Below are 24,468 nucleotides of genomic sequence, written 5' to 3'. Positions count from 1 at the left end.
TATCATTACGATCAATTGGCTTTCACTCTTTTTTAAAGATTTATTTTTTAATTTATTTGAAAGAGTTACAGAAAGTGGGGGGAGAGAGATCTATCTATCTATCTATCTATCTTTCTATCTATCTTCCTTCCTTCCTTCCTTCCACTGGTTCACTCCCTAAATGGCCATAATGGCAGGAGCTGTGTGATGCCGTTGTATGAGGTTGCAATGGTTGGGGCTATGTGAGGCCAGGAGCCCAGAGCTTCTTCCAGTCTTCCATGTGGGTGAAGGGGCTCAAGCACGTGGGTCATTTTCTGCTGTTTTGGCATTGGCAGGGAGCTGGGCTGGAAGTGGTTTCGCTGGGTCTCGAACTGGTGCCTGGGATATCAGTATTGCAGGTGGTGGCTATACTTGCTATGCCACAATACTGGCCTTTGAATGCAATACTTTCTTATCTAACAACTACATGACATATCACTAACTTTAAAATGTTAACTGTCAATATTTATAGAAGCTTTGTTCATAATTGCCAACAACTTGAAATACCCAATGTCTTTCAACTGGTGAATGGATAATCAAATTGTACTGCATTCACATAGTGAATCACTTGGCACTACTAATAGTCACAAGACACTATGGATGAACCTCAGTTATGTTATGGTAAGTGAAAGAATCTAAGCTCAAAAAGCTACATCCTCAATGACTCCATTTATATGACAGTATGGAAAATGAAAAGCTATAGGGATAGAAATAGATCAGTGGTTGCAAGCAGTTGGGGGCTGAAAAAAAGGGATTGACCACAAAGAGGCAACAGGGATTGTTTTAGGTTAATAGAACTGCTCTGTGTCCTGACTGTGGTAGTTATGTGAATGAGTTTAACAAAATTTGCAGAAGTGTGCATTACATAAAGGGTAACTTTTTTCTTGTATGTAAAGCATACCTTACACATCTGTATGGCTCCATATGGAGAGCCTCCCACCTCAAGCTTCAACAAGTATATTCTGCTCTAGTGCTGATATACTAGAGATGTGTAAATTTTTATTGAAAAAACTATTTTTAGGATATTAAAACAACACAGGAAAAAAGAACCTTTGAAAAATCACAGATACAGTTTTTACACCTTGGTTTACAGATGAAGAATTGAGGCCTGGGGAAGTCAGTGGCAGAGAAATATATCTGTTATTTTACAGATAGTTAAAAATGGTCAACTTTCAGGACCCCAGGACCCCAGGAATTTCAGCTCTATAACTATTCTTAGGCAACACTGGCTGTCAAAATTGTGTAATCCAATGAGAAAGCCATGGAGCAAAAAAACTATGCAAAAACTCCAAGTAGCTGCCTTCAAAAGGTCATGCTGAGAAATTGGCTGAAGGCTGCTGGCTTCTGACAAATATACAGTTACAAGGGAATATGATCTGATTTTAGAAGTCAGGTGGACATTACTGCATACCCACTGTCTGTCAAAAACAACACCCATCACTGTTGCTGCCACTACCCCTGCCCCCACCACACACGGTGTGCTCAGGGGGTATTACAAATGAAGAAGGCCCAGGGGGCCATATTTAGAAGGGCAAATATGTGTTCCTTTATTTACTTATTTACATAATAAACAAATGACATGTCAGGCACTATCCTGAAATCTACAACCCAATGTCAATCTTGGAATTACAACACAAATCTATAAATTACAATTCATATATAGCAGCATTTAGATGTGGAGCAATGCCCAATTAGTAGAACGGAAAGAAGGCTCCTTGAACTGAATACATAAATATCAAACAAAATCAAAGTCAGAAGTAAATGACAAATGGATGTATTCATCACTGAAAGCATTGTGCCTAAGAGCATGGATCTTCCTGGATGGCATTATTATCATCAGCTTCTAATTCCACTGTGTATGACCTTCAACAAGTTACTTAACTTCTCAGAGTCTTATGTTTCTTCAAATATAAAATATAATAATTGTATCAGCCTTGGTTGGGAGAGATAAGTGAGAACTATAAAGCATTGAAGACAGTGGCACATAAATGCTCAATTATCAGAAACCATTATTATAATTGTTATTAATACAGGAAACTCCCACAATGATGCTATAGATTAGGTCTTAACAATTCAGTCTTGAAAATATGGTATACCAGGCTCTTCTGAGACCTAGAATAAATACAAACACAAAACTTTGGATCCCCTGGATCAAATAAAGAAGTCCTGATCTAGAAATATCATGTAGAAATCAAGGGAACTGGCATTTAAGTGATATGTTTTCGTTGGGACCCTAAGAAGAGTGCTGTACACACACACCCTCCCTCCCAAGCCTACTGAGTTTAAAATGCCATATTTCATGAATTAAACACAAAGAAAAACCAAAAAAATTGATTATTGAAAGTCAAACAGAAATTTCCTTGAGCAATGTTAGAAAGGTAGAAAATCTTTTCTCTCCCCCGAAATTTTCTGGTTCTAAGCAAGCAACTATTTTTACAATTCTCTGGCTTTCTTCTACCATAAATTTTTAAAAAATCACTTAATGAAACATATATTAAAAAAAACTGATAATTTATGGCCCCACAGTCCAGAGGATTCTGAGGAGACAATGAAATTCCTAAACATGTTCAGATTATTCTAGAATGGAAAATGACATTTCCTGCTAGCAGTGATTATTTATGTAACACTACCTTGGGAGAGTGTTAATGGTAGAGCTTCAAATTACTCCTTTTAAAACAAGGCACTTCCACAGAGTTTTATTTGTTCCTTCCTGGTTTGGAAAGACAGCATTTATACTTACACGATAGCATGTTTTACTATTCTATCATTCAGTGGTTAAAATAGCCCATTTCAGAAAGACCGTACTGATGTATTAAATACCTGTCAAATGTGTGGAAGGAAAGCTCCAGTCCAAATCCTGACACAGCTGTGGATCCATCACTCTCAAAGTAAGCAAAGTGACCAGGAAATTTCACTACCAACAAAGTGTCAGATGAGGCCATAATGCTACTGAAGGGAGAAAAAACTCCAGGTTCCTTCAAATCCACAAGCACTTAGTCATTTTCCCAGATGGTATCATAAAACTGCAATCATGACCCAAATAATCTAGTTATTTCAGCACATAATTCTATTATTATATCCCATCTACATCTGGATAATTCATTTGTAGAAGTAGTTTCAGTTGAAAGGAAACTTGAAAAGTCCAGATCTAGTGGAACTAATCTGTATATAAAACAAGATTAAAAAAAAAAAAACAGTATGGAAGAATACAAAAGTTTTCACTTGTACTTGCAGTACTAAAGTGGTTCAATTTGAACTAGTAGCTACAAATTTATATTTCTTGGCTGTATCATAAGACCTGCAAGGATTTAACACTTTCATGGTTAAATAAGATATATTTTAATGGAAAAGTGCCAGTTACCATTTTAATGAGGCATTTGCATTTCTACCCTTCACCAGAATGACCAGAAAACATTTTTCTCAGAATTTCCTTTGGCACATTACCTCTATTTTATTAATTTTCACGCTTTTTGTTAAGTAGTACAGTAACCTCTGGTGTCTTAAATTTCCCAAATATACAAAAATATACACAGGGAAAAGAAATTAACAACCAGTTAGATACCACCTGAGTCAGTGAGATGGGGTTTTTCTCATCCAAAGGATTCAAAAGGGGGCTCACACTCATAGCAGGAGAGCAACATTCTGCAGCCCACCCCTTACCAGAGACACACAGTTACAGAAGATGAAGTCCATGCATGCAGGCAATTTTTTTCTAACCATGAGTTTGTTCTCCAGCTTGCAGCTGTTCTTTGGGGAAAGAGCCAAAGTCGGGTTCCTCGGTGTGCTCATCCAAAAGGTGGATCTTCCTCTGCCACCACTCTCCCTCTCACTTGCCACCACTAACCTCCACTGGAGCCCTTCTTGCCCCAGAGGGTATGTTATATTCTGTGTAATCATGAGATGAATAAATCTGCAAGAGAGGCGGGTCCATGAAACAGATTCAGATTAGCCTACCTGAAGAACTGGTCAAGTCTAGGATGGCCTGGAAGAATACTGAACTTCTACAGTATCTGGCATTTTATCACACACAAGTGTATATCCCTAGAGAGTATTCTGCAACGTAGATGCTTGCTTCTGCTTAAAATGCTACCCTGATTGTACTGACTTGTCTCTCTATTCTTTTGATGAGTCAGTTTTTTCTGATTTATTGTTGTGGTATCTGTAATTGTTCCAATATTCCCAGCCTACCATTGAGAGTAATTTCGTGTTATTATCTATGTACAGAACATTTGAGCATTTTATCAAATCCAAACCCCTAGGCAGTATATTCTGACTTCTTTGGCTTCTAGACTCCAAAGCACAATTCTCTGTCCATGCCATCCAATGGCGAGATGAAATAAATGACTTCTAAGATGATGAGATTTCTAGGTGAGAAATGGAAGCTCATTAATGAAAGGGTTTTGTTTGATGAAAAGGGAGATTATAAGCTACTTTTAAAAAACTAATGGTATCCCAGGAGGCTGACGAGCTGAGTCTGAGGCCTGTCAAGTAGAGAAAGGAGAGTGAGCACAGTAGTTAAATATGGGCTTCTGAAAAGGAAACTAATCTTCTGAGACATCTCCTGGGACCATATGGCCTTGACCTGGCAGTTGTTTTTCATTTTTGCTTTCCAAACTACCTTTGTGAAAGGATTAATGATCTTCCCTCAGCCCATTAACTCAGACTGTCATTAATCTCCAGGAAATGCCTGGTCAGTACTGCTTAGAAGGTACATGAGAAATGCTGTGTTTTAGTTTAAACATGGTTAATCTTACAGCCCTTTAACTATACTGTTCAATGATTATCCAGCCTTTCTGAGAGTCCCTTTTGCCCCAGAATTAGTTAACATTTTAATCATAGCCTATGAGGCTATGTAAATTATGAGGTTGCTGGAGATGAATTATAATCAATCCAAAAGAAATGTCTATTAGATAAACTGACTTTTCAAAAACATGTCAGAAATGATAACACTAGTCTAGATTCCTATAAAAATCTGTGTACTTGGGAACTTTTGGCATCCCATAATCAACAACATTGAATGGCTTCAACTATAGGCTACCTCAGTTTTCATCTGTGGTAGTACAATACCTTATCTACTGATCAGCCTTGTAAATGGATTTTAAAAATTGATATAGACATAAATATTTTTATGTTGTTAGGGGAATGTTTGTGAGACAAACAATAATTGTGAACAGTCTTCCAAGACAACACTAGGAGACTACTAGCTACAGCTAACTATAGTAAAAGAAATCACTCGTAAGGGAAGAATACTGTAAACACAAGACATGATCATGAGGAGAAAGTTAAATAAAGGCAGATTAACAGAAAGATTAGAATGAGGGCACAGGTGACTTTTTGGTTGCTACAGAGAGAAGAAAGAGATACAGAAGTACAGAAGTGAAGAAACAGGATGGCAGTGGCTGGACAGTGAGCAAGCTAACCTGTAAATGGTAGTTCTCAGCCAGTCTCTGGGCTCAGAGAAAATAACAGAGGTGACTATTTTATCCTCACTCTTCCCAAGTTTCTTTTCTACCTGATGAGAGCTAATAAGCCAAGAGTATAAGTGCAAATCACTAAAGCCCAAATTCACTGACACTCCTGCAAAATGGGAAGAGGCCCTCAACCCTAACTTGATTTCTGGCCAGGCAAAGCAAGCATTGGCCAGCAGGCTCTGCCCTGGTCACTGTCCTTTGGGTCTTCAGAACATAGGCCTGTGCTCCAAGCCATTGTTCTTTAAACAAAGTTGTGAACTGCTAACAGTTTCCTTTAAAAGTTTATAAAATGGTAACCACATTGCTACGTCTCTCTGGAGTATCTCAAACAAAATGTGGTTCAAATTTCTTGTTTAAAAAAGAGAAGCTCAGCGTTCTTGAATACACAAATAAAGACAACTGATGCAGTTAATGGGCTTCATGTGACCACAGCCATGTCATCTTGGTCTTGCTTCTTGCTTCGGGCAGAGGTGAAGGTGGGCCAGCCAGTGAAGGCGCCTGGAGCTTGTCCAGATGCCTTGATGAACAACTTCTTCACAACCCCCATCCTGCAACTGGGCATGACTGGTGGTGGGCGAGGGCCACTCTCATTACAGACTGCTCTCTCCAGCCAAAACACACAGACAGCTGATGTGTCCTTTGGGCCTACAAATTAATGGGTGTATGTAGATGCTTTTCCAAGTGAAAACCACTGTATTAATATAGCTGGTTAAACAAACTGTAGGGAAGCTATGCAGAACCATGTTCCTGGTTCTTATTATTAAGAACTTATCTTCACCTAAAGATCAGCTGCTCATTGGTAATGCTGTCAATACACAGGGTACAGACCCTTCTTCAGGAACAGCACAGACAGGTCCATATTATTGCAACAATTTGTTATTTGAGCAAGCATGTTTACTGCAAGGCCAGTTAGGCCAAAGCCAAATGTTTTCCTGTTGAATTTCCCAGGGAGGCAATTTATAACTGGCACTGGAAGTGACTATTCTGTGGTTTCTGATACAGCCCATGCTGGAAACCATCCTAACTTTGGTCATTTATTTCCCATCATTCTTTTTTGCTCAAAACTAGGGACTAGTGCTCTTACCTGCTTGCTCAGTGCTTCTAATTTCCCTAGACAAGATCTTCAGGATTTGGAGAATAACCCCCTGAAAACTCTACAGTCCCACATATAGCTTCACACTTAGAATAGATTTTGCAAAAATGAAAATAGTTATCTTGTCACTGGCTTGCTTCCCCTGAGGTAGTGCCCAAGGGAGCAACAAGAAAATGCAGAGTGGAGCGGCTTGGTCCAGCCTTCTGCTCTGCTCTGGACTCAGGGTTCCACGTGTGTTTCTGGCTGACTCTTTGAGCTACTGCTTTCTCCATGGTCTGAGTGGTCTCCTCTTAAAGGGCCACTTATTCTGCTTCTGTGGTTAGACTTCAAATCACCAGTTTCCTTTTAAAGACTCCTGGCCTAGGATCACAGAGGGCACAGGAATATATGTCAGGGAAGGTATTTTACAAACTCTACATCTGTACAGCCACAATCAGTTGCTCTGCTTCATTTTTACAGCACTTAGCACCACAAACCCCAACCACACACAATTTTCCTCCTCCACTGGCACCTGCAGGGCCATGAGTAGCCTTATATTGCTCTTTCCTTCTGACTGTTCTTGCCAATCTGCTCCACCCTGGCAGAGCTTGGCAGTAGATGGAAAGACTATTTTTGATGAGAGGGCATAGCAACATTCCCTAAACAGAAAATCTCTCATTTACACACTTAAAACATTACAGAGCATTTTTAAGTGGGCTCCTGATCCCAGAGAAAGGAGAAGGCTGGCTTTGTAAATGGTTGTCTTTAGCAGCCAAGTAAAAAGCTAACAAACGCAGATGAATCACAGTGTCCTTGAGTTCATATACTCGGTCAGTCATGGAGTAGTTACTGAATACAAAGTGTTGTGGAGGACACAGAATGGAACTGACCACTCTCCTTGCCTTCAAAGAATTATCAGTTTAGTAGAGGAAGTGAGAAAGACACAAAGACTATAAAACAAAATGGGATACAGGTAAGTGTCACAGGAGAGGTACACATAAAGTACTGGCATAGCTCAAAGGGAAAAGAGATCTCACATCTGTGGAGAAGCAGACATCACATTTATGGCAAGGATCCGATTTCTTCTGCAAACTATGCAAGCGAAAGCTTTTCAGGCTACTTTCACTTCTTTCTCCTCTCTGTGGACACTTATTTGCCCTCTCACCACCTAGCCCCTCATTGGAGGGACTGGACTGGATAGCATGTGTGTTAACTTTGAAGGACGTATTGATTTCTACCACAATCAAGAGTTCTAAAGAAAGTAAGCACTTCACTGCAAAGAAAGTTGTGAGAATCCCAACATTTCTTTAGTTGCTCACTCTGGGTCTTTTCTGTGCTTCTTCTAACCTGATCACTCTACCTGAGGCTACTTCTTCCTTACTATAGAACTGGACTACTCTTCCCTTCAAAGAGCACAGCTTCTTCTCAGAAAAGTCCTTGCTCCTGGCCTGTGCCCTCCCTTTCCTCCTGAGCAGTGGAGAGCTGCTGCAGCTACAGTATTAATGCTCCCTTAGAAAATGAAAGCAGAACAATAGCAAGGCTTGGCTGGTGAGGAAGGAAAGACAGTGTTGCAGACAGTAGCTAGAAATCACCAATCTGGAGAGGTGGATTGATGTGTTTGCTCTTCATTGTAGTCCAACAGCAAATCCAAAATGTGAACCACCAAGCTGCATAGGTCCTGCAGACCAAAGTGGCAGGGCACCCCCAAATCTGATGAGGCCCAACTGCATATGCACATTAGATGCCAACTTTACCCCATGCTTCCTTTTGTGCCATCTGCATGCCTGGGCTGAAGCTAAGCTATGGTTGACCACTCTTCCACAAATGGGAAAGTCAGCAAAGGCTGGTTCCCCTCAAAAACTGCCCGGATTCTCTTCAAAAGACCCCAGAACACTTTCTCCAATGTACCCCATTCAAAGCAGCTATCTAGGCCCCCACATTCGTGTGCCTCAGATTCCACCACAGATGTTGGAGACTCGGCTTGCACAGCAAAAGCACAAACATCTCGGGTCAACAATATTCTCACATCCTGTATTTTCATCCCCATGTAACTCTGTATTCCATCCTCTGATTCTTGCCTTCCTTTCTGACTTCCTTCCAAATCCTTAATGCTCCCTAAATCTCTCCGAAGACCTGGGAAACAGTACAAAAGCATAGCTTTGCAGCCAGGCAGATGTGGACTCAGTGATTCTAATGTGGACTTTCAGTTTGATCCTAAATAATGCGCATAGCCCCTCTGAGCCTTATTAAACTAATCTGCTAATTTTAAGCAATGGCCATTGCTTTGTAGGGTCTTATGAGGACTAAATGTATAAAACAAGATTAAATGTAAAAAACCAGCTGTTCTAGGTGATCTCTAAATGGCAGATATTGCTTTATTAGAACCCTCATATCTTTAGCCTTCTTAGACTCCTCCTCTTATCTCTCATTCCATCCCTCTTCTCTCTCATTCCATCCAACCCTTTCCTCAGAATGTATAACCTGTCCCCTAAGAGGAGGGTACCCATGCTCCCAGAGCCCACATCCACAAGCCTGGGGTGGCAGCATTCTCCCAACCTGCCTTGCTGTTCTCATATCAAAATCTCTCTTCCTTCAAGGCTCAGGCCATCTACCCCATACTATACCTGTCCACTCTCCTGTTCTGCCACCTAGTGATCTCTCCTCACAACTGTACTTTATTTAATAAGGACTTTGGCAACTGGGTCACACTTTTCTTCCTCTAAGTTCCATTTCCATGTGGGTAGCCTCAGTTTGAACTTATGGCTTCAGAATTTCTCTACTTCAAACCCCTCTTCCTACTCTACCCCAGTAACCAATCCCATAGCTACATCTGGAATGTTTTGTCCTCCTTCTATACACATATGACACTTTATTGTACCTAAGTAATTCTCACATCTGTCTCTCCTTGGTGAACTGTTAGGTCCCCATTGCTAAAGATCATATGTTATCTGACTTTCTATCTTTATCCCTAGGATGGAGTCTGGTAAACAGTGGGTGTTTAATAAGTACTTATCGCAAAAATAACATGGTACATTTGTATAGTTTTCTCAAGCTAACAATACACTTCCCTATTTCTTATCTTATTTGATTATCACTTTGGGCAGGTAGAAACATTATTACAATTCTCTGTGTAAATACAGAAATGAGGCCCAGAAAATTTAAGTGACTTAAGGCGATGTAGGTAGAGCACAATGAACACCTTTGTGCTACATCAGTAAGGGCCAAGTGGGGTAGCTTCTCCTACCATCCCAGCTGTAAGAGCCTGCTTCCTTCTCTACCTTCCTACGTTAACATACATTTTTCTTATGAAAACTTGGAAAGATGATAATGCATTCATTTTATAGATGCATTAATAGATTGGAGGCTTATGTATCTCTTGCTCCCCAGGGCCTCCTGCCATCAGGAGAATAAACGTGCAGTATACTCTATAAAGAAATATATAATGATATATTTAATGTTAGCACTAAGATGATGGGTATTCAGCTTATTACCCACATAACTAGATTTCAAAACTAGGAAATACAGAAACTCAATCTTGTGTTCTCTGGTTAATTCAGTCTTGCATTTAAGCTTTCTCATAAAGTCCACAGAATGACAGCTCAAAATTTCTCTGGGTTACCAATGAAAGATGATCACTGGCAGAAATTTGAAAATTCCTTTAATATATAAAGAGTTCTGCAACTGGCAAAACATAAACCTGCTTCCTGAACCACTTTACTCTATATCCCACACATGCTGATTACAGTTCCCTTTTAACTGGAATTGGATTTACAATTCCAAACTTAGAAGATTCAGTAAAGCCAATGAAAAGTCTTTCTTATCATTTGTGATACTTAAAATGTTTTCCTAATTTAAGGAAGCCATTAAAAAGGGCTTATACCTAATGGTTTGTTTTCATGGTAAATTTCCATCCCTGTACATGGCAATAATTTTTGTGAAATTCAACATTTTGGGGAAAGTACTGTTATACTAGATATTGAGTGTTGCAAAATTTTCATGATTTTAGGTGCTTATGCCTAAATACAGAAGATATACAGAAAAAAGATATACACAAATACTTATAATATACGGCAGCTTCCTTTACAAGTATTGAAACCTGTAGGCGGGGCCGGTGCTGTGGCGTAGGGGGTAATCCTCCGCCTGCAGCACCGGCATCCCATATGGGCGCTGGTTCTAGTCCTGGCTGCCCCTCTTCCAATCCAGCTCTCTGCTGTGGCCTGGGAAAGCAGTAGAAGATGGCCCAAGTGTCTCGACCCCTGCACCTGTATGGGAGACTGGAAAGAAGCACCTGGCTCCCGGCTTCGGATTGGCGCAGCTCCAGCTGTTGTGGCCATCTGGGGAGTGAACCAACGAAAGGAAGACTTTTCTCTCTGTCTCTCCCTCTCACTGTCTGTACCTCTCAAATAAATAAATTAAATATTAAAAAAAAGGGAAAGGAACCTGTAGATAGCAAGAGCTGAAGTTCATTTATGAATAATAAAAGTATTAGAGTCATTGATAATTACATTTACTAAGTGCTTGCTATATGCCAAGTCCTATGCTGAATACTTCAATATCCTATTTAATTCTAAGAATCTAATGAGGTTGGTATATTAGTCATCAAGTTCAGACAAGGAAGCTAAGTTTGAGAGAGGTTCAGTAACTTCCCTAAGGGCAAGGAGCAGGCTAAGCAATGAAACTGAGATTCAAATACAGGATCATTCTTTCTTTGTTTTTCAAATACAGGATTTCCAACTCTACCACACAGCACTTATTCCTTTCCATTTCATTCTATCTCTCTACTGAAGCATATGGTAACCTATATAAGCACTACTTTTTTTTTTCTATTTTTAATTCAATCATCTATCTGGCTACACAGTAAAAGCAATTATTACCTTGCCATCTATGCCATTGTTGGTAAAATTTTTAAAAATTAACAAATTCAATGAAAATGGTTTCTACTGAGCAAAAATATTTCACAAAGCTATTCAGAAAAAAATGCAATAAAGTCACTGTAACTTAGTATGTAGCAAGTATCCTAGTTGAATATTCTGTTGGGATGGAGGCCCAATCTTGGTTTAGGAAAAATTTCAAAACCAAGTAATTCTTTGAGATATTTGCTTAATACTCAATATTCAAATGTAGAATTAATTATCTAGCTCATTTAAAGATGATTTTGAAAATAATGATTTCAAAGTTGTTCATTATATACACATTTTTGAAAAACTGAATTTGAAAGAGTATCCAACAAAACATATATATGACTGAGAACCTATAAATGATTAAATGCTCAAGGCAGACAGGAAAGACTCAAAAATGGAGAGATATATTACATTCATGGTTTAGAACACTTAACATAGCAAATATGTTGACTTACCTCAAATTGATTTATAGGGTTAAAACAATTCCAATCTAAATAACAGCAAGATTACTGATGCCATAAACAAGAGTGTCAATTTCTAAAGTCAACAACAGGACTCACTGTGCACTTACTCCTCATGTAGGAGCTCTGTCCTTAGTGTGCTGTACATTGAGATTTAATGCTATAACTAGTACTCAAACAGTATTTTTCACTTTATGTTTCTGTGTGGGAGCAAACTGTTGAAATCTTTACTTCATGTATGCTAAACTGATCTTCTGTATATAAAGAGAATCGAAAGTGAATCTTGATGTGAATGGAAGGGGAGAGGGAGTGGATAAGGGGAGGGTTGCGGGTGGGAGGGAAGTTATGGGGGGGGGAAGCCATTGTAATCAATATTCTGTACTTTGGAAATTTATATTCATTAAATAAAAGTTAAAAAAAAACAGCAATTCTGTAGATATAGAAAAGATAATTCTAAAATTTATATGGAAAGGCAAAGGAACTAGCATAGCTAAAACCATGCAGGAAAAAAGAAAAAAGTGATAGGAATCAGTATACATGATTTCATAACATATGAGGACAGCTACCGTAATCAAGCAGGTGTACACCAGTGGAAGGATACAACCATACTTCTAGGTCAGTGAAATGGAACACACTACCCAAAAGTGGATGTAGGAAATCAGAGTGTTTTAGAAAATGGTACAAAAGATAACCATTTCAACAAATGGTGTTAGAGCAATTGGATATCCATGGGGGCATGGGGAAATAAATCTCAAGCCAAGTCTACAATCTTACTCAATGATGAACTCAAAATGGGTCATGGACTTAAAATGTAAAACTCAAAACTATAACACATATGGAAAAAATAAGAGAAAATCTTAGGGATTTTGGATTAAACAAAGAGTTCTATACTTAACACTAAAAACGTGATTCTTAAAAAAAATGATAAACTACAATGCATCAAAATGAAAAACTTTTACCCTACATTTCCTGATAAGGGAATGAAAAGAAAGAGTTCAGACTGGGAGAAAATATTTCCAAAGTACACATATGACAAAAGACAATTATCTACAATATACAAAAAACTTTCATAACAGTAAAAAATAAAATATCATTTGGACAATGGGCAAAGGACATGAACAGATATTTCATCAAGGTGGATATACAGATGGCAAATGATCACATGAAAAGGCACTCTGAGTCATTAGGGATATTAAAACCAAATTGAGGTTTTAAATACTAAATACCTATCAGAATGGCTACATAAAAAATGACAACACCAAATGATGAATACAAACATTACTGGTGAGAATGTAAATTGGAACAGCTTTGTTAGTTTATTAAAAAACCAAACATGCAACTATCATATTAACCAGCAACTGTATTACTATACATATCTTAGAGAAATGAAAATTTATGTTCATATAACAACTGGTAAAAAATATTTATGGCAGTTTTATTTGTCATAGCCAAAACCTAGAAACAACCAAGATGTCCTTTAATGGTGAATGATAAGGATAATGCATAATATTAGTCAGCAAATAAAAGGAATACACTATTGATAAAGCAATAGCCTAGATGAATCTTCAGAAAATTATCCTGACAGGAAAAAGTCAGCCCAAAAGTTTATCTACAGTATGACTCCATTTATATGACATATAATAAAATCAATGAAATGGAGTAATGGTGATGAAAGGCAAGTGGTTGTGGCTATAACAGATTAACACAAAAGATCCCTGTGGTGACAGAAATATTTTGTATCTTGGTCACACCAATGTCAACATCTTGGTTGTGATTACCATTAGGGGAAACTGGGTAAAGAGTACATGGACAGAAGAAGATAGGAAATGTGATTCTAACACAGAGTAGCAGGGTTTTTCTGATTTTTAGTCACTTAATTATTGTTTTAAAGATATATTTATTTATTTAAAAGGCAGAGTTACAGAGAGGTAGAGGGAGAGAGAGAGAGAAAGAGGTCTTCCATCTGCTGGTTCACCCCTAAAATGGCCGCAATAGCCAAAGCCATACCAATCAGAAGCCAAGAGCCAGGAGCTTCTTCCAGGTTTCCCATGTGGGCACAGGGGCCGAAGGACTTGGGCCATTTTCTACTGCTTTCCCAGGCCATGGCAGACAGCATATGGAGCAGCCAGGACTTGAACTGGCGCATATATGGGATGCTGGCACTGCAGGTGGTGGTTTTACCAGCTAAGCCATGGCGCCAGCCCCTAGCCACTTAATTCTAAAGGATGCTGAGTGCAGGCGAGTCAGTTATGAAGACAAAGATGGGGACTCTGAGGATGCACAGTTCTTTCTGAAAGGGGGACTTAAATAGTAATAACAACAACATACTTTTGATCACTGCTTATTGACTGCAAACCAAGTGTTGTTCTGAGAGTCTACTAAGCATTGACTAATTTAACCCTTATAACTAGCAGATGTAAAATTGAGGTATTTGCACTGGGTATCCAAATACTGTGCAAGAGTTGCACACACAAGGGTATTTTGAGGAAATCAGCCTTTACACCTAACTTTCATTTGTAGTTTTTTTTTTAACTGCTTGAAAATCCACTTACATTCATACTGGCTATCACCTAACACAAATCTTAATGCGATTCACTGTCTTATACACCACTGTCTTTGGGATCTACAAACTTCTCAGCATCCAAAACATGTTATAAAATCTTCAGGCAGTATGTAAACTAACTCATAATCAATTCTCATCTTATTTAAATCCTACAGTATATTTACTATTTTTTAATTCTGATGAATAAAAACATTTTAAAATCCATGATGAGAAGTTTGACATCCAAATTGAAAATGTGTGAGGAAGTATGATATTTCTAGGTTATTTTGCGAGTATATCTTGAAGACCACTGCCCACAACAACCCTCTGAGGTAGACATGAATATCTTGACTCCATTTTATAGATGTGGCACAAATACGGTACAGAGGGGTAAAGCAACTTGTGCCAGAACACACAGCTGATAAAACGTCAGGGTTAATATTCTAACAGAAGGAATCTGGCCTTGGAATCTGAGCTCTTAACCATAATGGCTACATTACTTTTAAAATTTAGTATTTACTTATGTCTGATGTGGAATCAAAACAATATACCTCTGAGTTAGAGGAGATATTGAGCAAAGAATTAAGTATTAAGGAAGATGTTGACGATGTCTTAAAAAGGGGATTTTTACTTGAGCCTAATGATACTGGTAGAAAATGGTTACTTTTCCAGTATTATTTTTATCCTTTTCCTGATAAGGCAAAATCAGGAATCTGGGATGCTTAAGTTGGCTCAACTACAAGGATTATCGGGAAGATTGATGAGCTAGTATGTTTTTTAAGAAAAACGGCACTTGAATTGGAACATAGCTACCCTTCTAATGACAGGTAACTTATGAGGTTCCTAACTGGGAATATGGTAGAAACTATGTGTTGCTAAGCATCTAAATACTATATTTAAACCTGCATGCCATTTTCTTGTTACAACATTTCTCATACTTCCTCTTCCCTTAGAAACATGATGCTTTCCTATCATTTATTCACTTATTAAAATATCTTATTTTGGAGGAAAAGGGTGGATACAGCCACATACCCAAATATCCCTTAAAGGTTTCAAGAATGACATTTTGCAGATAATCTTGGGTTAAAACTACTTGGAGCCTAAGTTGCTTTGCAAATGTTGAAGCACTGCAGTCAGTTCAAATTATCTCAATATTACATGGGATAGAAGGGAGCAGGCAAGCTTAGGAAGTATTGAAGACATATGGACTAGGACAAGGGCCTGTCAGCACTGAGGTCTTGGGACAGTGGTGGTGAGTCAACTCACTCAGTTCTACTGCAGAAGTTTTTGTTAGTATTTGAGCTGAGTATGTACAGCTCCTTCTTCCCTTTGACTTCTATCATGCTTGGAGTAAAGCAGGGTCAAAAGCAATGGGAAAGGCTAGTTAGATTCTAACTCCAGAATGTTCTGCATGGCTCTGGAAAAGCTGAGGCTGGTGGTACAGAGAAAGAACCAGGCAGGGGCTCCCAGACAGTTTTGCAGCCTAACATCCAGAAGGCCCTGAGTAAGTCACAGATTACCATCTGTGTCTGGCTCTCAAAGTCTATGACTCAGAAAATCTGAGGTGAAACTGTTTTCTATAAATTTATTAGAAAATGTCACAGGATAGAGGAATAATGTCTTCCCTGAAAAACCACGATCAGCATGACTGAATCCCATGCTTGCATTCCCAGCTGCTCTTTTTCAAAAGGTGTTTTCAATTATTCCAATGAGCTAATGTTCCCTTGACTATGTTAAAGGCAATTAAATTTGAATCTTGAAGAAAACAATAGTAAACAGCTGCACAATGGACACAGGCAGCGATGCCTGGGGCTTTACTACAAGTGGCATTCACAGAGGGTTTCAGTCTATGAAGTGACTGCCCTGGAGCCAGTCTTCCAAGGAAGGAGCTCAAATGGGGCAACGAAAAAGGCAGAACAGTGGGACAATATGCAAGAAAATCAACATGGTTATCTGTGGTCATATGCATCCCTACTTCTAGGGTCCTACAAGAAAGCTGATTGCCTTGGGGGTGGGGGTAGAGTAGGGAAGATAATGTGTATGACTTCTACCTCCTCAGCTGTGTTCAGAACTGGAGGGGACTTTAGAGATTATCTAATTATATGCCTGCAGTTCATAGCTGAGAAACCGTAAAATGAAAGGCAGCATGACTTGCCTTCGTCAGCTAACTAGTAGCTGGCAAAGTAGGTGTGGGGAGCAACTGGGAGTAACTCGGACTAGACTGTTACTGGAATTAAGACTTATTCTATGCATGTGCTCTCCCACAATATGGCGCTGGGAGAGGAGGAAACAGCTTCTACACAGCTGCCTCCAGTTCAACCAATAAACAGTAGGACTTGCTCCTGATTGGAGGAGAGCAGCGTACTCGGCGTGTGGGTAGCAGAGCTGGGATTGGCGGAAGAGGACTATAAAGGAGGAGAGAGACAACATGCACCAGGAACACCTGAGGAACATCTGAGCAGCCCCCGAGAGAGCCGGCCGGAGGTGTGCCGCTCCCCCGCGGAAGTGGGGAAAGTGGCTAGGGGGAACCGCCCTTCCACGGAGGTGGAAGGGTCGGTAGCCAACCCGGGAAGAACCAGCAGCAAACCCGGGGAGGGCCGAGCAGACAAAAGAACAGCGCAGGGTCCTGTGTTGTTCCTCCATGAAGAGGGGGAGCGACATAATGGTGCCGTGACTCGGATATGAAGCCTAGGCAGGGTTTAGTGTCGTTCCTCCACGAAGAGGGGGAGCGACATAATGGTGCCGTGACTCGGATATGAAGCCTAGGCAGGGTTTAGTGTCGTTCCTCCACGAAGAGGGGGAGTGACATAATGGTGCCGTGACTCGGATATGAAGCCTAGTAGGGCTTAGTGTCGTTCATCCACGAAGAGGGGGAGCGACAGTAGGGACTAAAACACAGTTGTTTCTACAGCATGCTCCAGAAAAAGCCTATCCAAACCACTCAGTGTCTTCTGGATCAAGGAACAATGAATTCTTATGCAGCTAAAACCCAATTAATAAAATAATTCCCGAGGTGGATGTTTGGTCTAGCAGTTAAGATGCTGCATATCAAGAATGCCTGGTTCAAGTCCTGGCTCTGCTTCTGATCCTGCTGCCTGCTAATGCACACCTTGGGAAGCAGTAGGTGACAGCCCAAGTACTTGGGTCTCTGTCACCCACATGGGACACCAGGATGGAGTTCCTGGCTCCTGGTTTTAGCCTGGCACAGTCTTAGCTAATATAGGCAGCTGGGGGAGTAAACAAGTAGGTGGACAAGCACTCTCTCTCTATATATGTATGTGTGTGTGTGCGTGTGTGTATATATATATTTATATATGATTCATTTATGTATTTGAAACTCAGAGTTACAGAGAGAGAGAGACAGAGAGAGAGACACAGAAAGGGAGAGATCATCCATCTGCTGGTTCACTCCCCAAAAGGCTGCAACAGCCAAAACTGGGCCAGGCCATAGCCAGGAGATAGGAGCTTTATCCAGTTCTCCCATGGGTACGGGGTTCTAAGCACATGGGCCACCCTCCACTGATTTCCCAGACACATCAGCAGAAAGCTGGATCAGAAGTGGAGTAGTCAAGACTTAAACAAGTACCCATATGGAATGCCAGTACTGCAGACACCGGCTTAACCCACTGAGCCACAGTGCCGGCCCGACTTTCAAATAAATAAATAAAATTTCAGAAAGACGTAAAAGATTTGAATAATTGCTTTACTAAAGAATATACATGGATGGCCAATACATATATGTAAAGATAATTAGCTACCACCACTACCCCAAAACTAATGACAATACCAAGTGTTGATGAAATTGCAGAGCAACCGTAATGTTCATCCATTGTTGGGAGGAATTACAGTGCTGGTGGGAATGCACGATAGTACAGTCACTTTAGAAAACAGTTAGGCAGATCCTTGTAAATATTAAACATTCATTTACAGTAAAGGCCAGCAATTCAATCCCTAGAGAACTATCCACAAGAAATCAAGAGTAATTGTTCACTTGAAACCTGTGCATAATATTTATAGTGCTTTATTGAGAATTGCCCAAAACAGGAACCAATTTAGATGCCCTTCAACTAGTGAGTGAATAAGCAAGTTGTGGAATATTTCTGATGGAATATTACACAGTAGCAAAAGGGAACAAATTATGAACACAGGCAGCTATTTGAACATATTTCAAATTCATTATGCTAAATGAAAGAAGTCAAATTCAAAATGCGATGATTCCTTTTCTTTGACATTCGGGAAAAAGTGAAGTTGAAGCAACAGAAAATAGATCCCCGGTTGCCAGGGGTTGAGAATGGAGATTTTAAAAAGCCAGCATAAGGGAATTTTTTGGGAGGGATGGAAATGTTCTGTATTTGATTATACTGGTGGTTATGCAGGTGTATGTGTCCATCTGAATCATAGAACTATACACAAAAAAGTAAATATTGCTGTATGTAAATTTTTTAAAAGTGCGAAAATGGGTTAGCCATTGCTCCCAATTCTCCAGTGAGTTTTATTGAAAATTTTAAGAGATTCTACACTAAATGGTTCTATTCATAGGAACAGACGTCAAATTTTGGGTTTTGGTCAGATGAGTAATATTACTTTAAGAAAAAAAAAAGTGTGTTGGGGTGGGGCCAATGGGGCTGGTGTTGTGGCATAATGGGTAAAGCTGCCACTTGTAATGCTGTCATCCCACATGGGCACCAGATGCTCCACTTCCCATCCAGCTCTCTGCTAATGGCCTGGGAAAAGTAGTGGAAGATGGCCCAAGTGTCTGGGCCCCTGCCACACACGTAGGAGATTCAGATGAATCTCCTGGCTCCTGGCTCCTGGCTCCTGGCTTTGGCCTGGCCCTGTGTTGGCCGTTGTGACAATCTTGGGAGTAAACCAGCAGATGGAAGATCTTTCTTTCTCTCTTTTCTCTCTCTGTAACTCTGACTTTAAAAACAATAAGTAAGGCTGGCGCCAGGGCTCAATAGGCTAATCCTCTGCCTTGCGGCGCCAGCACACCGGGTTCTAGTCCCGGTCGGGGCGCCAGATTCTGTCCTGGTTGCACCTCTTCCAGGCCAGCTCTCTGCTGTGGCCCGGGAAGGCAGTGGAGGATGGCCCAAGTACTTGGGCCCTGCACCCCATGGGAGACCAGGAGAAGCACCTGGCTCCTGCCTTCAGATCAGCGCGGTGCGCCGGCTGCAGCGGCCATTGGAGGGTGAACCAACGGCAAAGGAAGACCTTTCTCTCTGTCTCTCTCTCTCTCACTGTCCACTCTGTCAAAAAAAAAAATGAATAAATAAAACTTTTTTTAAAAAATGGGGTGAGACGGGCTGGTGCTGTGGCCTAGTGGGTTAAGCTGCTGCTTGCAGTGCCGGCATCCCATATGGACGTCAGGGTCGAGTCCCAGCTGCTCCTCTTCCGATCCAGCTCTCGGCTATGGCCTGAAAAAGCAGTAGAGGATGGCCCATGTCTTTGGGCCTCTGCACCCACATGGGAGACCCAGAAGAAGCTCCTGGCTCCTGGCTTTGGATTGGCACAGCTCTGGCTGTTGCAGCTAATTGGGGAGTGAACCAGCAGATGGAAGACCTTTTTCTCTTTCCCTGCCTCTCCTCTCTCTGCGGAACTCTTTCAACTAAACAAATAAATCTAAAAAAAAAGAGTTGTGTGTGTTTGGGGGGGGGGGTGCAGTTAGGCATATAATTTAGCTGTTTGAGACACCTGCATCACATATTGGAATGTGCCTGATTTGAATCCTGGCTCCTTTGCTTCCGGTCCAGCATCCTGCTAACACACAGCAGGAGGCAATGAATGGTGGCTCAGGTACTTGGGTCTATGTCACCCATGTTAGAGACTGGGACTGAATTCTGGGTTCCCGGCTCTGGGTGGCCCACTTCTGGCCACTGCTAGCATCTGGGGAGTGAACCAGCAGATGGGAGATTTCTTTCTGTTTGTCTCTATGTCTCCTTGCCTTTCAAATAAATAAAAAGAAATAATAAACAAATTTGAAAAGTATATGAGGCCGGCGCCCCGGCTCACTAAGCTAATCCTCCGCCTTGCAGCGCCAGCACACCGGGTTCTAGTCCCGGTCGGGGCGCCGGATTCTGTCCCGGTTGCCCCTCTTCCAGGCCAGCTCTCTGCTGTGGCCAGGGAGTGCAGTGCAGGATGGCCCAAGTACTTGGGCCCTGCACCCCATGGGAGACCAGATAAGTACCTGGTTCCTGCCATCAGATCAGTGCGGTGCGCCAGCTGCAGTGCACCGGCCGCGGCGGCCATTGGAGGGTGAACCAATGGCAAAGGAAGACCTTTCTCTGTCTCTCTCTCACTGTCCACTCTGTCAAAAAAAAAAAAAAAAAAAAAAGTATATGAGTATCTTGGCCGGCGCCGTGGCTCACTAGGCTAATCCTCCGTCTTAGGCGCTGGTACCCTGGGTTCTAGTCCCGGTTGGGATGCCGGATTCTGTCCTGGTTGCTCCTCTTCCAGTCCAGCTCTCTGCTGTGGCCCGGGAGGGCAGTGGAGGATGGCCCAAGTGCTTAGGCCCTAATCCTGCAGGGGAGAGCAGGAGGAAGCACCTGGCTCCTGGCTTCGGATTGGCGCAGCGTGCTGGCCTAAGTGGTCATTTGGGGGGTGAATCAACGGAAGGAAGACCTTTCTTTCTGTCTCTCTCACTGTCTAACTCTGCCTGTCACACACACACACACACAAAAGTATATGAGTATCTCAATTAGTGGTCAGGTATTATTTTGATAAAAATAGGTATGAGTTGGACTTGGTTCCTTTCTTATGTGGTATTAGAACTAGAAGGTGCGATAGCAATGGGGAAGCTGAGTCAAAGGTATTTCTCAGTTTTGACACTTGGAATGCTGTAATCAGTGATACTGACATATAAACAGGTACAATTAACTTCATGGCTTTTCTGTCCCTTCCATATATAGTACTAACAGTGACTGAGTAGTTCTAAACAACTCAGTACTTCTTTAGACTGAATAAAACAAAGCAGGCTGTGGCAGGCAAAAGATTCCTACCACCAGAAAGGCAATCAACTGTGTTACATCCTTTAAGCAGGTTTGCTGCAGAAAGGTGCACATTTATTTCATTAAAAGTTATTTTTGTTACCTGTTGGAAACCAAATGTCAAAGTTTAGCTCTCTAACATGAATCATATTTTTTTTTACAAATGCAGATCTACTTTTGAACTACAGCAATTATTTGATAAACTCATCACCCACTAGACTCATGATCCTCTGTATCAAAAGTGGTAACATTTATGTTAAAGACTCAACCTAGAGCTAAGTTACCCACTCAAATCCAACTTGGGGGTGTGTTACTATTCATGGAAATGTAAGCATCTCCTTCCCTGTGAGTGAATGTCTCCTGTCAAACACTGAGTGACTAAATGGAATATGTAATTCTTTTATTTAGCCATAGAGGACAAGGTCATCAATATGCACACCTCTGATTCCCAAGTTACAGAGAAAAATAACAGAACACTAAATTGCCTGAAGAACGCATCAGAAACATTTTTGCTGGAGAGAAAGACTCTGGCTGGGGATGTTCTCCATTGACATCTCAGAGTCATGCTCAGCTGAAGGATTAAAGAAGAGCAGAGGGGAGGGACCTGGTGATAAGGGAGAAAGCAATGGGAACATCTTTGCTTTAGAGATGAAGGAGGAAACTGAATTGACACAGAGTTTTGAGAAATTTCACATACTTAGGGAAAAAACAGCCCCTAGGTGGGCAACACACATATAAAAAGATTCTATTACAGTAAAATGTAGCCATTTTTCCCTAATAAGGAAATAGCAAGAAAGGACCATTTCTTAAGAAAAATCATTTAGGAATGCCTTTTGTGGTATAATATCTTAAGTTTCTGCTTGTAACACATGTATCCCATGTCAGAGTGCCTGGGATCCAGCTACTGTTCACTTCTGATGTAGCTTCAGGCTAATGCACACCCTGGGAGATTAAAAATATAACAGTGAATATAGAAGTCATTTCAAAGGAGAGAATGGAGAAAGAAAATGCTTGTAATCAAATATTTTTTCTTAGCAAAAAATATTTGCTGTTTATGCTATCACAGACTAGAGAAAACAAGTGTCACAGTGATTATGATAGCCTAAAACAGTGAATCTCATATCTTGGCATGCATCCCAAACACCTTGCTAAAATACAAACTGCTGGGTCTCACTCCCACTCACAGTTTCTGATTCAACAGGAAATTTTCACATCAAGAAATTTTTATTTATTTGTGTTGAAATTATTATTTTATTTGAAAGGCAGAGAGAGAGAGAGAGAGAGAGAGAGAAAGAGAGAGATTTTGCCTTTGCAGGTTCACTCCTCCAAATGCCACAGCTGCTAGGCCTGGGACAGACTAAGTCAGAAGTCCAGAACTCAATTTGGGTCTCCCACATGGGTGGCAACAATCCAAGCACTTGAACTATTACTTGCTGCCTCCCAGGGAATGCATTAGCAAGAAGCTAGAATTGGAAGCAGAGGTGGGATGCAGACTTAGGCACTATGATAATGGGATGTGGGTGTCCCAAGCATCATCTTTTCATTTTTTTTAACTTTTATTTAGTAGATATAAATTTCCAAAGTACAGTTTATGGATTACAATGCCTCCCCCCCATAACTTCTCTCCCACCCGCAACCCTCCCATCTCCTGCTCCCTCTCCCCTTCCATTCACATCAAGATTCATTTTCAATCCTCTATATATACAGAAGGTCAATTTAGTATATATTAAGTAAAGATTTCATCAGTTTGCCCCCACACAGAACACGAAGTGCAAAATACTGTTTGAGCACTAGTCATATCATTAATTCACACTGAACTACACATTAAGGACAGAGATCCTACATGAGGAGTAGGTGCATAGTGACTCTTGTTGTTGACTTAACAAATTGACACTCTTGTTTAAGGTGTCAGCAATCTCCCCAGGCTCTAGACGTGAGTTGCCAAGGCCATGGAAGCCTCCTGAGCTCGCCAACTCTGATCTTATTTTGACAAGGCCATAGTCCAAGTGGAAGTTCTCTCCTCCCTTCAGAGAAAGGTACCTCCTTCTTTGATGGCCTGTTCTTTCCACTGGGATCCTGGGATCTCACTCGCAGAGATCTTTCATTTAGTGTTTTTTTTTTTTTTTTCCAGAGTGTCTTGGCTTTCCATGCCTAAAATACTCTCATGGGCTCTTCAGCCAGATCCGAATGCCTTCAGGGTTGATTCCGAGGCCAGAGTGCTATTTAGGACATCTGCCATTCTATGAGTCTCCAAGCATCATCTTAACCACTGCACCAAATGCTTACCCTGATCATTTCTTTATTTTTTAAAAAATTTATTTATTGATTTTGAAAGTCAGAGTTAGAGAGAGAGAGAAGGAGAGACAGAGAAAGGATGATAATCCCCAGATTGCTGCAATGGCAAGTGCTGGGCCAGGTGGCAACCAGGAGCCAGGAACCTCATCCAGGTCTCCTATAAGAGTGGGAGGGGTCCAAACACCTGGGCTATCTTCTGCTGCTTTTTCCAGGGCATCAGCAGGGAACTGGATCAAAAATGGAGAAGCTGGGACTCAAAGCAGAACCCAAATGGATGCCAGCACCACAAGCAGCGGCTTCATGTACTACTCCACAATATCACTACCTTCCCCTCCATTTTTAAAAAGTTCCCAGGTGATGTTGATGCTGTTTTTTCAGGTAATGTACTTTGAGAACTGATTATCTAAAATAATTCTCTGGTAATTAACTAGTTGGTTAGATTAAAAAATAAAGCAGCTACAGAATCAAGCATGCATGAGACAAAGGAAAAGTTACTTAATAATTCTTATGTTAAGTATTCTGGAGAGTCTTATGTTAAATATCCCAAGGCATTAAGTAAAAACACTTACTTTGACCTTGTCAGGTCTTGACTGCCAACATGTCTGACCCTAAATAATAAAACCCACATAGAATTTTTTTAAGAGTTTGAAATTGCTGCAAAGAAACTATAATTTCATAAATATAGCCAGTCAAATGTATACATTCAAAATTACTGGACTAAACTT

General features: G+C 40.7%; 2 protein-coding genes across 25 annotated transcripts in view; one reads left to right on the top strand and one right to left on the bottom strand.

The window, feature by feature from the left end:
- CMSS1 (cms1 ribosomal small subunit homolog) overlaps nt 1–24,468 on the bottom strand; it is a 406,733-nt gene that overhangs the window by 101,961 nt on the left and 280,304 nt on the right. For 4 of the 17 annotated variants that reach the window (XM_008267054.5, XM_070071984.2, XM_008267056.5 and 1 more), the window contains exon 1: nt 2,839–3,206. The exons of the other annotated variants lie outside the window; for them this stretch is intronic. In XM_008267054.5, coding sequence (XP_008265276.3) covers nt 2,839–2,896 — 58 coding nt within the window. In that variant the 5' untranslated portion in view covers nt 2,897–3,206. Of the gene's footprint in view, nt 1–2,838; nt 3,207–24,468 lie in introns of those variants that run through there. 17 annotated transcript variants of the gene reach the window in all.
- The window catches only part of FILIP1L (filamin A interacting protein 1 like), a 299,608-nt gene that overhangs the window by 7,912 nt on the left and 267,228 nt on the right, over nt 1–24,468 (top strand). For 3 of the 8 annotated variants that reach the window (XM_070071973.2, XM_070071974.2, XM_070071976.2), the window contains exon 2: nt 23,956–24,121. The exons of 4 other annotated variants lie outside the window; for them this stretch is intronic. The gene's annotated coding sequence lies outside the window, so the exon portion shown is untranslated. Of the gene's footprint in view, nt 1–3,753; nt 3,892–23,955; nt 24,122–24,468 lie in introns of all 8 variants that reach the window. One more of the 8 variants, XM_089331544.1, reaches the window with a different exon arrangement.

This window comes from Oryctolagus cuniculus, chromosome 4, assembly GCF_051225735.1.
Source record: "Oryctolagus cuniculus isolate XC-2025 breed Fujian yellow rabbit chromosome 4, ASM5122573v1, whole genome shotgun sequence".
NCBI lineage: Eukaryota > Metazoa > Chordata > Mammalia > Lagomorpha > Leporidae > Oryctolagus > Oryctolagus cuniculus.
Note: the sequence above shows the minus strand (reverse complement) of the source record. Positions and strands in the feature narration are given on the sequence as shown.